General features: G+C 39.1%; 1 protein-coding gene across 1 annotated transcript; it reads right to left on the reverse strand.

Annotated features, from left to right (window-relative positions):
* Positions 1–17: 17 nt before the first annotated feature.
* On the reverse strand, positions 18–15165 carry LOC133442241 (solute carrier family 35 member F2-like). The gene is made up of 8 exons (XM_061720198.1): positions 15034–15165; positions 13067–13242; positions 10021–10148; positions 9612–9771; positions 6493–6649; positions 6362–6414; positions 4672–4826; positions 18–1508 (listed from the first exon to the last, which is right to left on the reverse strand). Exons 1-8 carry the CDS (start codon positions 15141–15143, stop codon positions 1143–1145), a joined length of 1305 nt encoding a protein of 434 aa, XP_061576182.1. The 5' UTR covers positions 15144–15165; the 3' UTR covers positions 18–1142.
* Positions 15166–17844: the final 2679 nt, after the last annotated feature.

Genomic DNA, 17844 nt, shown 5'->3' on the forward strand with positions numbered 1-17844 from the left:
ATGAGCCTTGAAGCCTGATAGTGTAACTTTATTTGTAGTTTAATTGTCATCATAGTCATAGATTGTTGTCAAATGAATAATCAATATAAAGTTTCATTTCTCTCATAAGGTGATTATTTTCATTTGAGATGAGCATTTTCATTTCAGGTGTGTATCAATACAATTACCACGAGAAAATACTTCAGTAAGGATGTCAGATAAGCTGTTGTTGCTGCCCATCAGTCAGAGAAGGTTTAGGAGAAGATTTGCAAACAATATTGAGCCCATTAATCCACAGAGAGAATAGTCATTAACAGCTCATCAACACACCCCAGCAGGAATGATGACCCAGCAAGACCACATCTCAACATCTAAAGATCGAAGACGCAGACCTCAAATAGCATGTTACTATTAATGAAAGTACATAAAAAAAAAAAAAAAGAAAACGTATGGCCTGTTTGGAAAGGCGGTCAGGAGGAGTCTACAAGAGAATATGGCTGTACAGTTTAGGTTTGAATAGTTTAATCTGAACCAACAAACCACAAGACTTCTGGCTAATTACACTTTGAACAGACAAGACCCAAGAGGAGAAGCTTGGGTAAAATGTTTAGCATCACATACAGTATGTTGGAAACTAGGCCCAGCACTTCCTGCCACTTACTGAGAAACAGTTAAACAAGAAAAAAGTTCAAAAAAACAACAATAAGACAACAAAAGCTGCTTGTGCTTTTGCACAGAAGATCTTTGACCATATTTTTTTGTCTCCAAAACTGAACATCAAAACCATTCACCCCCCACCATAAAAATGTGCATAACTTTATTAAGAAAATTCTCATCCGTTTGGTTGGCACACCTCAAATTCCTAATGCCTGCTCTCATATGTGCATATATTTTTTTCTGCAAAGACTGATTTTTAAAATATTTTTTTTGAGGGAGGGGTAAAATATTCTGTTTTATTTAAAAATGTCAGTGGATTAAATTATAGTCCGGCAGATTTTAGGTAAATAAAAAAAAAATTAACATGTAAACAAACCCTTTCAAAGAAAATAAGAACAATCTTTGTTTTCATTTGCATTTCTTACATTCTGTGTATTTCCAGATCTGTTGTATGCAAACAATAAATACATATTTAATATAGTATATTTATAGTGTTGTGCTGCTTTTCACATTTTTGTACTACGTTCGATGTCGACACCTTCATTATCCCTGCTCTTGTCTGCAAGCCTCTTTGATGATCGGGAAGTGCTCTTCTTCCTCGCCTTTCTTTCTTTCCTTGCCCCTTTCTTCCCTCCATCTCTCTGCAGCTCCTCTTCTTCCCCCTCATCCACCTCAGCGGGGATCCGAACAGTCACTTCCCTTCCGGTGGCGTCATTCTGAGCAGCAACAGCATTGTCATAGTAACCGTCCTCACAGATGGAGGAGGGAGACGAGGCGCCGGGGTCCTGGAGGTCAGTGGGCGTCGGGACGGCGTTGAAGGTGATGAAGCCAACAAGGATGACCACAAGGGCGACAAGGTAGAGTCCAGAGAACTGAGGTGAGAGAGGAAGTTGTATGATCACATGGTTGTAGCCTATTGATGCCACGATGACTCAATTATTCATAAAAATGGAAGAAAATAATGAGTGAAGTGGAGCTGTGGTGCCAAATGGAGAAATTATTCATGCACATTATTACCGTACTAATCATTATTCTCAGTGACTGATTTTGATATTCAACAAGTATGAGGCTTCTTCTTTATGACTCTTCTAAGTATGATATCCATCATAATGAACAAATGAGATGGATGAAGCCTCATTCCAAATACACATTTATGAGCTCCATTATAAATGATTATTATACAGCTGTTCTCTGTGGGGAGTTAGTAAATCTATTCTGCCAACAGATACTTGAAAGAACATAATAATCTGTATTTAAATGACATTTTAAGCACAGGAAAATGACTAATTATGCAGATTCTTTTTTTTTTATGGTTTGATGCCGTGTGATTTGTTTTTGATGCCGTGGCTGAGGCTGAAAGACAACATGAAACAGGGGCAGCTGATCTTTAGGAACTTTTTTTGGATTCATATAAAAACTTAAAACCGGTGCTGAACTTCAGGAAAAAACCACAAGTCTTTCTTTTCTTGCGAATCAATCCATTTTCTCCCAGAGTTCTTGTTTCTGTTTGTTTATTCATTTTTCTTTTTCAGATTTATTTTTCAAGTGCCTTGATGGATCCTGGGGATATATGAATAGTTTTATATGGCGTGTTGTTTGTATGACTCCAGAATGGAAATGGGGATAGAAAATAGATGGATGTTTTTTTGCTGTTGATTTGGATACGAAATGAAGGAAAAACAACCCAACAACAAGGGAATATGAGAGAGACAACAAAAGAAACACTTGCACATTGCAGATTGCAAATACAGATCGTACAAATTTGTTGAAATAAAACAATTACTCTTTTAATTTAGTTTCATCAACTCCAGCTTGTTTCAGATCGTGCATGCTTTGTCTCCAGTTGTGTGCTCTTTGTAACTCAGCAGATATGTCAAATTGAGTTAGAGACCTTTAACTGTGAAGTGTTGGAGGTAAACACCGAGGTGTTGGAGGTCAAAGTAGTTGAAAAGCTCTGAAAAGCCAAATTAATCTGTCAATTTATGAATAATTCTCTACGACTATACCCAGAAATGTGGCAGACACTTCGTAACGAGTGAAAAAAATTATACACATAAGCAATGTTTGACTAATGCACCTCTTATGTTGACTAAATGCATGAACTAATACCATGAAATCCTAATCAATGAATGATTGAGTAACCTTTACATAGTATGAACAACAGGTGAATTGATACTAAGTCACCACATGGGGGCAGAATATCACGAAAAAGTTCACGTGTGTCATCTTCTGAAGTGAGACTTGATGCAGTGAATTCTACTTTTAGTTGGACAAAAGTGATATTTCAAGACGTGCCGGACCGTCTCCATTCATTAACGCAGTATAACAAAGTCAGCGCTCTTTTGTCAATACAGCAGATCTGTTTGGCCCCATGTGATCAAACTGTGAAAAAAAACAAGCCTTTACGAAGGGTTGTATTTATGTGTTAATATTTGCAACTAAAAACCAATTTGGTTGAAAAAAGAAAAAACCTTTGTTCAAGTTTAGACTCAGTCCTACTTTTACAGAGGCTGAGCAAATAGAGGGAACTATATATATTTATATATATTTAATATATATTTTTTAAATATGTAACAGAAATCTGGTTTAGCACGCTTATACTAACTGTATTAATTAATATTATACCCTTATTATGTTTGTCCAGAATGTGTTTTCCTCTTGAACTTGACCTTACAGGATGATATCATTTGTTCACCTTTAACTTTTCTTGTGTTCTGACCTTTTACTGCATGTTTATAACAACATATTTTACAGCGAATCTGGTCCATATCGCTCCCCCGGAGGAGAGATGGAAACTTTCACATACATTTTATTGGGAGCTCTGGAAGTGAAAAACTGAACAGGTCTGGGTTTTTCATTGAAAGATTAAACGTGAATTATTTTCAACATTGCTGACAGTTTGTTGGGATTAAAAGTCTGGCACAAAACGTAATTTAAAGCGGGTTTATAATAACCTTTAAAGCCTGAAGAGACACTTCATCCGTGACATTTTCAGATTGAGCGCCCCGCCAACAGACTCACATGTTTTTGCACAACTCACACACACGCGGCTTCCTGTGAAACATGAGGCTGGGATATTACAGTTTAACCTTTGTAACTACTCATTAACATGGCAGTGTCATGGTGACATTCAGCAATTCATTATGACCCAGAGATGAAAACCAAGCACTTTGAGTAAATATATCAATATAAATATCCTGGAGACAAAAGGACTCTGCACTTGAGATGTTGTCCTTTCATGATGAGTCTTTTCTAGCTGCATTAAATGACCGATAATCAAGAAGCAGCATGAAAAGACTTACTCTCCTATCAAAGCCTGATTTACCCAACCTATCTGCAGCCTTTAGTCCACGCCAATATTCATGTATATCAAATGCTGCTCAAGAGCAAGAGATGTACTTGACTATTTCATGCAGCATAATGGTGTATGTAGGAGTCAATATGAACTGTACTGCATTTAAAGGAGCATGAGGCAGGATTGAGGCAGGATTTATGAAAAAAATTCGTATATGTTTCAAGTTTTCTAATAATGTCAGATGAAGTGTTCCAAACCAAAAAGAATGAGCCCTCTAGTGTATCTCTCCGTTGCCTTGAACAGGCTGTGTGCTGCAAAATGTGCTGCAATTGTGACCGGAATTTCCCGCGCTGTCCTGCGGATGTGACGTCACATGACGCTGCATGCGCGTTCACGGCGGCGCACGAGTAAACATTGGATACGCGTTTGAGTCATGGAGGCAGCTTCAACTTGAATTGGGACTGAAAACAGATGCTGACATGGCTCATTTCCTACTGACCAGGTAAGATAACATTGTAAGTCATATTTAGAGCTTGATTTGAACGGCGCTCCCGTGCCGGCTTCGCTGTTGGCTGCAGGAACCCCGACGGTCGTCGTGGCGCTAATGAGTCTCATTTCTTATTCTTGCCTCATGCTCCTTTAATATTTGAGGATTTTGAGCCTCATTGGAGCTCTGTAGAGAGTATTTAAAATAAACAAACACAGATGCCAACCAGAGTAAAAGAAGATGTAACACTCACATCGTACTGGAAGAGGAAGATCCCACAGAAAAGGCTGAAGAGGTCAGCGGTGAGCAGAGAGAGGTTGGCGGCGGTGGCACTGCTCAGCTTCATGACGATAGGCATAAAGCTGTACAAAGCATACATGCACAGCGCATATGCAGAGAACAGAAGAGCTGGGAAGGAAACGTCCAAATGTTACCTGTTACGTATGTCAACAACACTGGAACATTCAAACCAGGGCCGGTTCTAGAAAATGATGACTAGGGCTGCATCTCAGATCAGAGGGGGTGCACATGCCTGGCACGTTATTCAACACTAAATTATGCATTTTCCCATAATTTCAAGCGGAACGATACTAGCAAAGCAAGAATATTTAAAGTGTATTTCAAATGCTTTATTGCAGCAAAATTGCTGCAGAACAAAGAAAATGCTACATTTAGTCTGGCCTACCTCACCCATCAGACAATCTAGCAACAGATTTTTTTTACCCTGAAAAGAAAACATAAAAATTCAAGCTATATCTATACAGCTCAAAACCATCACTAAACATGACAGTCATTTCAAGTGGAATGATTTAACGTGTTAACGGTGCAGCAGAGAGCAGCGTCTTGCTGGTGCAGGTAACGCAGATGAGTGATGTACAATAAATTACTAACTGATTTATGGTTCCGCGATACACCAACGCAGAGCCTGCTTTGGTGTAACGCGGAACCATAAATCAGCCTTAACGCACGCGCACTTGTCAGTTTTTTTTTCGTCTTTTCAACTGAGCATGCAAACACATAAACTGAGGGTGCAATGCATGCTTATGCACCCTCGTAGAACCGGGCCTGATTCAAACATTAAATCTGTTTAACAAAAATCTACTTCCTCCTGACATTTATCATTTAAAGGGCTGAGCAACCTGCTTGAAGAAAATAGTGTCTAAAGGCTGAAATATGCTTCTGCGTCACACACACGCAGAGCACACGGCGCAGTCGTGACGCCGTCACGAACCGTTCAGAGTTCTCCGTCTCTCCATTTGGTCGCGGTGCAGTACCCCCCGCAGCCACTAGTTAGCGATCTTTTTCTGAATGGTTTATCCGACTTTTTCCGGTCACAGTAAATCAAAGAAATAAGGACAACTATTGTGCAAAAAACAAAAACAAAAAAAATCACACATAAACGAAGAAAAAAGCCCTGGAAGTTCACTACTGATTAAAACCGGAAACCGGAAATGCTTTGCTTTCAAACGAACCAATCACAGCCCTCTCGGTCTGCGTGTGGTCGGCGTCTCCTCGACGCGTAGTTACAATTTTCGGGAGGTGCACGTCACTGACGGCGCATGTGACGGCGTGTCCTCTGCGTGTACAAAAACCACACGCCGTAGACACGGCGTCGTTTTGACGCAGAAACATAATTCAGCCTTCATACCATCTCCACAGATGTCCTCTCTGTACACCTGATATAACATATCAATTTGAACATTGTTTAGAAACACGGGAAGGGAATCATTAAGAAATTAGTTATATATTTTGTAGAAAAGCTGTTTCTTTGGTGGTCAAGTGACTGATACCTCGATGCTGTTGCTAACCAGACATACAGTAAGAAAACAATTGTCTAAAGTAATTATACAGTTTGACCAATAAAATATAAAATGTATCCTGCTTCAAAGTTGTTTGTAGGTATATTTTCTATCTAAAATCTATCCGTAAAAAAGAGTACTGACCAACTTGCCAGCTCCACACGATGGCAGTAACCTGGTTACGCTCCAGGATCACCCTGAATAAAGAGGAAACACACCAGACATTAAAAATAACGTTGAATGAGTCAAGACAGAGGAGATGGACGCACGCTTACATCTGTATGGTGCTGATGGCGGTGCCGAACAGGCCGACCATGCCCAGGAACTCCACTCTGCTCAGGTTCTTCACCGTGTATTCCTGACACACGTTGGAGACGGCGTACAGAGCGGCACTGAGCAGCACCAAGCCGTCACCCAACAAGATGTTGGAGGCTGTGGAGAGGACAGACACAGCATCACTGCTGAGAAGTCAGCTTAAGCACGACCGGTCTCATTGTGCAACGAAGCTGGTTTGTGCTTTTCAAAAGCAACCATGTGGACTTGAATCATAGTTGTCTATCACAGGACTATTTGTACTGGTTCAAACTGAAATGATGTAGTTTAAAGGAGCTTGAGGCCAGATTGTGGCAGGATTTATGAAAAAAATCCGTATACATTTTACGTTTTCTAGTAATAATGTCAGATGAAGCGTTCCAAACCCAAAAGAATGAGCCCTCTAGTGTATCTCTCCTTTGCCTTGAACAGGCTGTGTGCTGCAAAATGTGCTGCAATTCGGTCCCGATTTCCCGCGCTGGGCTGCGGATGTGACGTCACATGACGCTGCATGTGCGTTCTCCCGTGCCGGCTTCACTGTTGGCTGCAGTACCCCCGACGGCCGTCGTGGTGAAGGGTGGCGCTAGAGAGTCTCATTTCTTAAAAGGAGCTTCAAGCTCCTTTAAATGGCATCAAGAGCTCTGTAACTATAAAGAGCAAATTAAGAGTAAAGGCATCGTTACTTAATCAAAAGTATCTTCCCATCTTAAGCTGCAAGCGGGGGTTCTGGGTACTTTTTAAGGGGTGGATCGTTTGAGGCGTATCTCCATTACCTGAAACGGCCCTGCAAAAGAGGCCTTCAGGAACCATTACGAGGCAGAAAAAGTTCCTGCAGGAAAGGTTCTTTGATCGGCTTACAGGAACTAATTAAGCGCCAGAGTGCCAGACATGCAGGCATCTTCTCTTAAAAGTCCAAAGATAATGTAGCAATCATTACAGCTGGAAGATGTTCTGCAGGGTACCAAGTCATCTCCACCCAGCAACTTCAACCACTACTGACTAGGGGCACTGTGAGAATCATGTTTTACTTCTCCATGGCTTCCAACAACGTTCAGCCAGAACTCTTGAGGGACTCAACTGTCAGCATGGCTCCTGGACTTCCCGAAAAATGGGCCACAGTTTGTTAGGATGAAAGTTTGGGTGTCTGACTCAGTGGTGCAGCACTGGGGCACCCCAGGGAACCGTCCTCGCACCTCTCTTCTTCACCACATACACAACAAACTCCACAGAACAGACAACAGACTCAGCCATTGTTGGTCTCAGTAACAGTGGAGATGAAAAGGAGAACCAAGGAACGGAACCGGAACTTTGTGGCCTGGTGCCAACAGAACATCATCCAACCCTCCCTCACCGGTGAACATCCAGGGAATAGAGATAGTGGACTCTTAAAGGTACCTGGGTGTTCACCTAAATAAGAACCTGGACTAGCTGACAACACTCAGGCCGGATGTAAGAAGGGCCAGAGAAGACTTCAAGTCAAGACTGCTGCCGAGACTAAGCCCTCCTGAGGAGCTTTTATGACTCCTTGGTCACATCAGACTTTTTCTGCTCCGGGCTGCAGCCTCGATCCTGTGGAGGTAGTGGGGGACAGGAAGATGACAGCAAAGCTGCCATCACGCATTAGATGAGACTGTAAGAGCCCTGGAGAGCTCCATCAGTGAGAGGCTTCTCCGCCCACGCCGCGTTACAGAGATATCGCAGGTTCTTCCTCCCCTCTGCTTTCAGACTCTACCACCAGCTCTGCTGCCAGAACACCAAAAAATACAAAATAAATAATAATAATAATAATATATATATATATATATATATATATATATATATATATATACACATATATATATATATATATATATATATATATATATATATATATATATATATATATATATATATATATATATATATATATATATATATATATATATATATATATATATATATATATATATATATATATATATATATATATATATATATATACATATACATACATATTTTAATATTGGAAACTCAAATATCCTATCTCAAAAAATTTGAATATTCTGGGAATCTTAATCTTAAACTGTAAGCCATAATCAGCTATATGAAAATAATAAAAGGCTTGCAATATTTCAGTTGATTTGTAATGAATCCAGAATGTATGACATTTTTGTTTTTTATCACAATATTCAAATTTTCTGAGACAGTCCTGTATATATATATACATATATACATTATATAGAGTATATATATATATATATATATATATATATATATATATATATATATATATATATATATATATATTTCACTTGTCCACATACATGGACAAGTCATATTTTACTGAGTAAATTTGATGAAGATGGAGATTAGAGAAAAAATAACAGATGCAACGCTGCAACCACAGCTGATGTTAAACAAGCAAACACATCTCTGTCCCTTCCAAGTTTACTGGTTTCTTCTTCTCTTTCTTCTTTTGCTTTTTTCGCCGTTAGCCGTACAACAGAAAATGTGCATTACTGAACCTTGTTCCTGTGAGACACCCGGCTGAGGGGTCTGACGGGGGGTCAGCCCTGTAAGAGGTTCCTTTCTGGGTTTTTGTCTGTGCTTTCCTTGTTTCAGTGTTGATCAGGTGTTTGTTTTTTTTTGTCATTCTTTTCTTCTTGTTTTTGATGATTATCATTTTTTTGGACTTTGAAGCTGGTTTTTCTTTGTGCATTCAGCTCAGTTTTGCTTTCAGTCCGTGTTTAACACACTGCATTTGGAGTTTTTTCAACACACACTGCGATAATGTGAAGCAAGTAAAGCAGAGCATGAACAACAATTGCAATAGTCTAAAAAAATAAACTCAGAGGAAAGAAAACTGGAAACTAGAAAAAAAGGCTTCTTCCTGCAGCACACCTCTAATAAAACCTCTCAGGGAAAGTTTGAGATTAAAGTTCGTATTAAAACGAAGACAAAACAGATGCACTGAAGGAAACCACAAAAAAACAATGCAAAACACGTGAACATTTTACAATTTTATAAATGTGAGGCATTTTTCTCCCAAAGCAAAGTAAACAGTGGCAGTGACGAGCGGTTAAAGTATCAGAGAACTTCTTACTGGAGCCCTGATCTCTTCCAGCCAGCAGGTCGGCCCCGACCATGGCCCCCACTCCAAGGAGACAGATGCAGACGGCTACATAGTGGACTACTCTGTACCGTGTCTTCAAAATCCACCAAGACAGCAACATTAAGACGGGGATCACAAAGGAGTCCAGCAGCTGGAGGAGGAACACAAGCAGAAGAGAGTGATACTGGCCCTAACTGCTCCGACAAGAGAGAGAGATTTAAAATTGAATAACAGAAATGTGTGCTTCACTCACATGAAAACTTCACTCTCTTTCTTTTATTCAAGTACTTACTAGCGAATAAATTAGCGTGATGTGATATGTTCTGTGCAGGATGCATGCAGCATCTAGCATATTGAAGAAAATATACCCAAAAAAAACACACACACAATCCATACTCACTTGCACGCTGGTGAGGGTGGTATATTGGTAAGCTTTAACAACAGTGTAGTTGGCCTCCACGTCCACCAGCCCCAGCAGGAGGTACTTCCACCATCTCTTCTTCAGGATCTGTAAAATATTGCCATCCCCTACGTTTTAAAGGGGAAAACCTCTGAACTTCTGTGCTGACATGAGTTTGCTTCACCAAATAGCCTGTGGACAGTTGTGAGACAGTGTTGCTCCGTGTGGGAGCAAGAGTTGTAAAATATGCATGTTTAAAATAAATATATATATATATATATATATATATATATATGAACAAATATTGAACTTGATGCCAGCAACACACTCAAAAAACATGGAAAATAGGACTGTTTACCATTTTAGTACATCACCTTTTCTTTTAATTACACTCTTCAATCTCTAAGGACTTGTCAATGCTAAATGCTGCAGATTTGCAAGAGAAAATCCGTGTTTGCTTTTATTGAACACAAAGTTATCTGCTCAGCTGTATGTAGTCATTATAAGCAGTACTGGAGTTGTGGGGGAATGAGGGGGGATGGCATCCCCCCTGAAATAAAAACGGTCAAAATCATCCCCCCTGTAAAACTGCCATCCCTCCTTTCCATCCCTTATGTCATTTCATCAATAAATGTGGTTTTACTGCTATTTCAACATTTAGAATCATCACCAGAAAAATAACTTATTTGACAATTTTCACCTGTTTCAAGTACATTTTCACTTGAAATAAGTAGAAAAATCTGCCAGTGGGACAAGATTTATCTTCTTCTACAAGCAAAAAAATCTTGTTCCACTGGCAGATTTTTCCACTTATTTTAAGTGAAAATCCACTTGAAACAGGTGAAAATTGTTGTTTTTTCCAGTGATGAGTCTTGTTTTAAATGTAATGAGATTTTTTTACTAAAATAGGGGGGACATTTTAACTAGAAATAAGACAAATATTCTTAAGATTTTGATTATTTTTTTTTTTTGTTATTTTTGTGAGTTTTTGCAGTGATCCATGTTACTTATCCTGTGAAGGACAGAGTCATATTGATAAGTTCAGAAAACTGTTTTTATTTTTGTGTTTTGATGTATTTGATGTAAGCCCAGTGGATATTTAAAGCTTACAGAAGGCTGCATTTAACTGCTGCTATGTCATTCCTGCAGTATTTCTGCAGGTGTTTTGGTCACTGCTATTATTTGTAATATATTATATTATTTGTAATCAGCACAAATTATCTGTCCCCATATAATAAAATCCACCATCCCCCCTGATCTTTTTTTACAACTCGAGTACTGATTATAAGGCACCCACTGGGCCTACAAAGCCACACTATAGCGCTATAATGAGCGCTAGCATTATCGTAAAAGACCTAACGCCGATGACATCATATGCTTCAGCAAAATGTAATTTTAGACATCTCTATCAGTGCTGCCTTCATACACAGATGAGCAATTCATTTGTGCCCTTGGGCATTGATCCACTCCCACCGTTAGCACCTTTAGCTTGACTAAACAGCGTGGATAGTTCTCATCATTGGTACTTATTTAGGTTCTACAATACATTTTACAATGTGCTTCTCATTGTTTCTCTCTTACACAAACACACACTGTTACCTATAAAGTTGGAATAAAACATTTTTTATCTCCTCTCATAAAATGATTCCAACTTTTCAGCTAACACTATTCATTCTGTGTAAAGTATGAGGCACTTTCTTCTCTGTAATAACACACCAATGAAAAATTAGGGACAATGGGGTTCAGTGTCTTTTCAAAGGATGATTTTTTCTTTCATAACGCTAGGACTGGACTGACAACCCTCCGGTAGGAGGATGACCAGTCCCCCCACTGAACTAAGGTCACCCAACAACCCCTCTGAACGTCTCCAGTGTTTTTCTGTCCATCTGAGATGATCTTAAAGTAAGAGAAATGTGCAACATATCTGTGCAGAGTCTATGCACAATACAACGCTGGTTTTCTAAGTTACTCCTGAATGCAGGTGGTCATACTGATCACAAAGGTGTGATGGTTCCTCATGCAGTCCAGTAGGAGAGACCAAAAGTCACATATATCTAATAGTGTTTACATCCACCTTTTTCACAGATTGATTGAATCTTTTTAAAATATGAAGCACTTTACATGTGCTAAGACCTAGGTTCTTTGCACTTTTGCATAGATAAATGTTTTGTTTAACTGATCCAGTCTTCTTTGAGGCGAACTTTGTCACAGATAAGTGTGTCACAACCTCAGTCTGTGCAGGTCATGAGACTTCTTTAACTGGAAAGACTGGAAAGGTCATTCTAAACTGCATACACTTACAGAGACTGAGTCTGCAAAAATGTAATACGCTGTATGCAATATGCAATGAGCTGCACAAGCTGGACCATGTGAAAAATACCCAGATGGTGTGCTATATTTAGAAAATTGTCCATAATGTATTTAAGCATTATAACTTGCACATTGTATCCCATAATGCAACGGGCCACTGTAGCCCATCATGTGACCTGCTTCTTTTTATGTCTGGTGTAATCACTTCTAATCAATACCTGGGTGTCTTGTGTTGTTTCCTGTGATGCCTTTGTTCTATATTTGGTCTTTTTTATTTATCTTATTAGTCCCTTTGTTATCCTTTCTGGTTACCTGTCCTGCCTCCTGTCTATACTTCTTTCTGCATTTTGGGTCTTTAATATTCTGCTCTGGCACAACTCCTTATATGTTTTCTATGCTTGACTGGTGTCCTGCATCTGGGTTCTCGTTGCATGTCCATCGTGACTGTTACTCTTATATTCTGTAAACTATAATGTCTTCTTGCCTCTCTCCCAACTTTTAAATTGCATTGATTATACATTTTATATATAGTAATATAAAGTAATAGTATATAGTAAAATATATATATACCGGTATCAGAAAACTACTAATTTCTTTTGTGGAATTGGGGTTTATAGAATAATACACATTCAATTATATATTTAAAAAAATTTCAATGGAAAGACTATTTCATTACTTTCATATACAGTTTAACATGTATTATATGAGGTGTCCAGGCCTGAAACGGGGGTGTTACCTCTTCTGCATATCAGCATGGTGGTGTAGGTGGCAGACAGCAGCATGTAGTTGAGAAAGCTCTGCAGCATGGGAGTGTTGACGTGGAAGTTTGTGGCCAGGTACTGGGAGGAGATGGCTGTCCCGCAGATGAGTCCAGCCAGACCCTGACCCATGGCCAGCGTCTTGGCCAGCTGCCTGTGTGATGGAAATTGTATTTTCATTAGTTTCATTATTTTTATTATGAGTATACTTAGTCCAGACCAGTATTGTGTCTGTGCAGTTTGGGTTGAGTTGTCCTCCACAGCTGAGAAAGATTTTCTAAAGAGCACCCAGTACTGCCTGGTCAAACTTTGCACTGCGAATCTGTGGGTCACTCCTGCATTGAAACTTGAAATGTTCGCAGACCCTTTTGGCTTCAAAAGATCATTTAAAAAAAATCACTACAAGGATCCATATAACCAAATCTCAGAGTTTCATTGTATTATTTCAGTCTAACTCAAATATTAGTCTTCTAGTGGTTAAAATCTGTTTATACAGAAGTATTATGCCCTTTTTCTCCACAACAGCCTGAAAGAAGGAGATGCATCATTTTCTTACATATATGTATAACAATATAACTGTGATATAAGGCTTATTATTCAGCTATTAACAGTCGGAAGGAAATAAAAAATATCTTCCAAAGTGCAATGCTTTCTCTGTTATTATTACTGTTCTGCCAACGTGGTATTGGGTTATTTTTGGGACAACAGCAGCAGAGCCAGTGGAAACTGAACAAAACTCAAGGAAACTGTAGAAACTGATAAAGGCAGCCGGCTGTGCTGTCGACAGCTCTGCATGCCCTCGAGCTGATGATGAGAAGAAGGCTTCTTAAGCTGCTAAACATGACAGACAATGCTGCTCATCCTCTGTACAACACAGACATTCAACAACACAGACTTCCTCAGATTCGCTGCAGTGAGGATCAGAAAAGGACGTCATTCCTGCCTTATTCTTGCTCTTATATTATTTTGATTTTTATTTTATTGTTTTTATTGACTGGTAAAATATGAAGGATTAAAAGAAGTTTCTTCCATTAGGGTTAAGAATCGGTTAAACAATATTGTGGACGTGGCAAGTAGGAGACGTCCACTCGACTAGATCCTCAACATCATTTCGAGCAACATCAGCTGAGACTTTTAATCAGAACAGAACAACAGGCTGATCGTTTCAGTCGGAAAGAACAGGTGAGATGTGCAAACATGTCTTTGTGCACTGCGAGTTCATATTCAGGTAGTAAGAGCCGGAAGATTCGATAGACACCATAAAGTAATTCAAGTGAGAAACAAATGCAAGAACACACTCGTGTAAATTTGCAGAGGACAAGAACAGTCTGATGGGATTGTCCTGAGCTGAGAGAAACTTGGTGAGACGAATAAATTATATTAGTATCTGTTGTCAAACAACCAAGCTGAAAATGTAAACCATGAACTTTGGCCAGATTACCATTAAAGTGTAGAAAGGTTTGGAACATTCAACCTTCAAAGCACATAACCGTTCTCTGGAGGCTCAGATAATAGCTGAATCTGGCCGAGAGAAAACACAGAAATCTGCTTTAGGCCAGGAACAGATTCTGTTTGTTTTCAGGTCAGCAAAAGCACAGTGAAAATAAAAAAACTGATGATTTTTGCTCATTTTTACAGTTTATACATTGAGTAGCTAAAGAACCGAACTAAAGAAGCATGTTCACCACATGTGGTCTTTTTTATATCCAGAAAATATGGTTTAAAATCAGTTATGATTAGTAAGACTGTATTTGTCAGTTTGTAAAAGAGAAAGTAAAATTGACTTTAGCCTAAAAGCCTTTTATATAAGATCCATGAAAGCAATTGATTATAAATCACATTTAGAAGAAAAGAGCCTTTGCAGCAGATTTCTGCAGAAGGATGCAAAATTGTCATCATTCACACTGTAAAATGTTTTGTCCTTTCATGTCTTTTGTCCACTCACCAGGTAAAAACATCCCTGGGGTTAAATTTCCTGAGTCTCACCAGGAGTCCATCCCTTGGATTTCCAAAGCCCATGTCCTTGCGTGAATCCTCTGACTGTTTATCATCCATGTTGCCTGGCCAGCGGTGGAAGAGTCCTGTCTTTAAACTGAGCTCTAACAGTTGCAGGCTCTTTATCTCTCAACTTCTTGTGTTCAGAGCTGAATGATTAACTGTCTAAGGGGACAAAGATTACTCTTTTACTTATCTGTGCCCGTGCAGAAAGCATGCTGAAGAAAACCACATCACTTAGAGATAAGAGTCAGTGATGAAATATACATTAAAAGCAGTCATGATCATGTTTCCTTTTGTTTGTATGGCTGACGATCTAATTAGATGTGTTAAAAGTTAAGTGGTTCATTGTTACTATAACATGGTAATTTGAGTGGAGGAAGTAAATGAGTACATTAACTCAAGTACTCATGTAAACATCATAAAGCATCATGTAGAAACCATGGCTGAGAGCTTTCTTTGTTGGAAAGTTTTAAAATAAGCTTAAAAAAGTCAAACTTCTATCATCTTATGGGCTTATTTTTCTATTTTATTCCAAGCATAGCAAACACACTGACCACAGCCAGCTATGCAGCACTCGTGATGTCGTCACACAGCTATACACACAGTGATCATAAACTAAAATCAGACAAATATTTAGGGTAAAACTACACCATTTTCTCTTTTCCCGTCAAAGTTGAGTGAAATGAAGACAAATAACAATCCGAAACTGAGATTCTTCTGTTTATATTCTAGGACTTTTAGTTTCCATTTTGTATCAAAAACTTTGACACCTAGCAATATGGCAAAGACATAATGCGAGGAATAAGTTCAGCCACCCTTTTAATCTCCATGCAGACGACTAATTTGCAGTTATTTACAATACTTTGTGGGGTCTATGTACAACCCCAATTCCAAAATTGTTGGGATGCTGTGTAAAATGGTAATAAAAACAAAATGCAGAGATTTGCAAGTCTCATAAACCCATGTGTTATTCCCAACTGAACATAAACAACATATGATGTTGAAATTAAGAGATTTTTTCCATTTAATGGAAAATATCAGCTAATTTTTAAATTTGGTGACAGCAACACATCTCAAAAAGATTTTTATAATTGTGTGGCATCCGCTCTTCTTTTGACAACAGACTGTAAACATCTGGGAAGTGAGGAGACCAGTTGCCCAAGTTTTAGGAGAGTAATGTTGTCTCATTCTTGTTTCATACAGGATTCTAGCTGTTTAACGATCCTGGGATTTCACTGATGGATTATTCACTTTGTGACGCTCAAAATGTTTTCTATCTGAAAGGTCTGGACTGCATGCAGGCCGGTCCAGCACCCGGACTCTTGGTATTGTGATGGATGGAGTATGTGGTGTAGGGCTGTCTTGCTGAATTGTACAAGGTCGTCTTTGAAAGAAATGTTGTCTATGTTGCACTAAAACTTTGACTTACTTTTCATCATTGATGAAGCCTTCCAGATGTTTAAGCTGCTCACACCATAGGCACTTATGCAACCTCCTACCATCAGAGATGTAAGCTTTTGACAGAGTGCTGATATCAGGCGGGATGGTCCCTCTGCTCTGAAGTCTGCAGGACATGGTTTCCAAACAGAATATCATATTTTGATTAATCTGACCACATTAGGGTTTTCCATGTTGCCTCAGATCATTTTAAATAAGCTCTGGTCCAGAGGAGACTGCAGCCTTTCTGGATCATGTTCACATTTGGCTTGTTCTTTGAACAGTAGAGCTGTAAAGTGCATTTGTGGCTTGTAGGACAAACTGTTTTCACAGTTTTCACATTCATTGAATTCCAGGAGAGAATCAGGACCGTTTTTAATGCAGTGCTGCCATCAAGCGGCACTGCATCCAGTTTTGACGTGCAATCTTGCTCTTTGCACAGGCGATATTATACACTAAAGATGATGGGAATGTCAAAGTCCTTAAAATGTTGTATTTAGAGACATTTTTCTGGAAATAGTTCCAAAACATTTTTGACACCATTTGTCCCAGATTGATGAACTTCTGCCCATTTTTATATGTGAGAGGATCTGCTGAAATGTTTATTTTTACATGGAGTAATGTTGCTGACCAGCTGCCAGTTAATCCAACTAGTTCTCAAGTAGTTCTCCAGTTGTTTTTGATTTGTGCCACTTACTTTTCCAGCCTTTTGTTGCCCCTGTTCCAACCTCTTTGATATCCATCCATCCATCCATCCATCCATCCATCCATCCATCCATCCATCCATCCATCCATCCATCCATCCATCCATCCATCCATCCATCCATCCATCCATCCATCCATCCATCCATCTTCTATACCCGCTTTATCCTTTGCAGGGTCACGGGGGTCTGCGTGAGCCTATCCCAGCTCATCACAGACGAGAGGCAGGGGTTCACCCTGGAAAGGTCGGCAGTCTATCACAGGGCCACATATATACAAACAACCAAACATACTCACACTCACACCTACGGGAAATTTAGAATCACCAATTAACCTACTATGCATGTTTTTGGACTGTGGGAATCAAACCGGGAACCTTCTCCCCATGAGGGAAGCCTCCGTGCTGCCCTCTTTGATATCTGTTGCTCTAATAAATTTCAAAATGAGCTAATATTTTTCACAAAAAAGCTAAATGTCTCAGTTTCGACAACTGATATGCTGTTTATGTTTTATTGGGAATAAAAGAAAAGAAAAAAAGAATAATCAGTAGAAAACGATATAGAGATCCAACAAATCCATTATTCCTTCAGTTAAAATTGTTGAAATTTCATGAATTAGT

This window comes from Cololabis saira, chromosome 4 (assembly GCF_033807715.1).
Source record: "Cololabis saira isolate AMF1-May2022 chromosome 4, fColSai1.1, whole genome shotgun sequence".
NCBI lineage: Eukaryota > Metazoa > Chordata > Actinopteri > Beloniformes > Belonidae > Cololabis > Cololabis saira.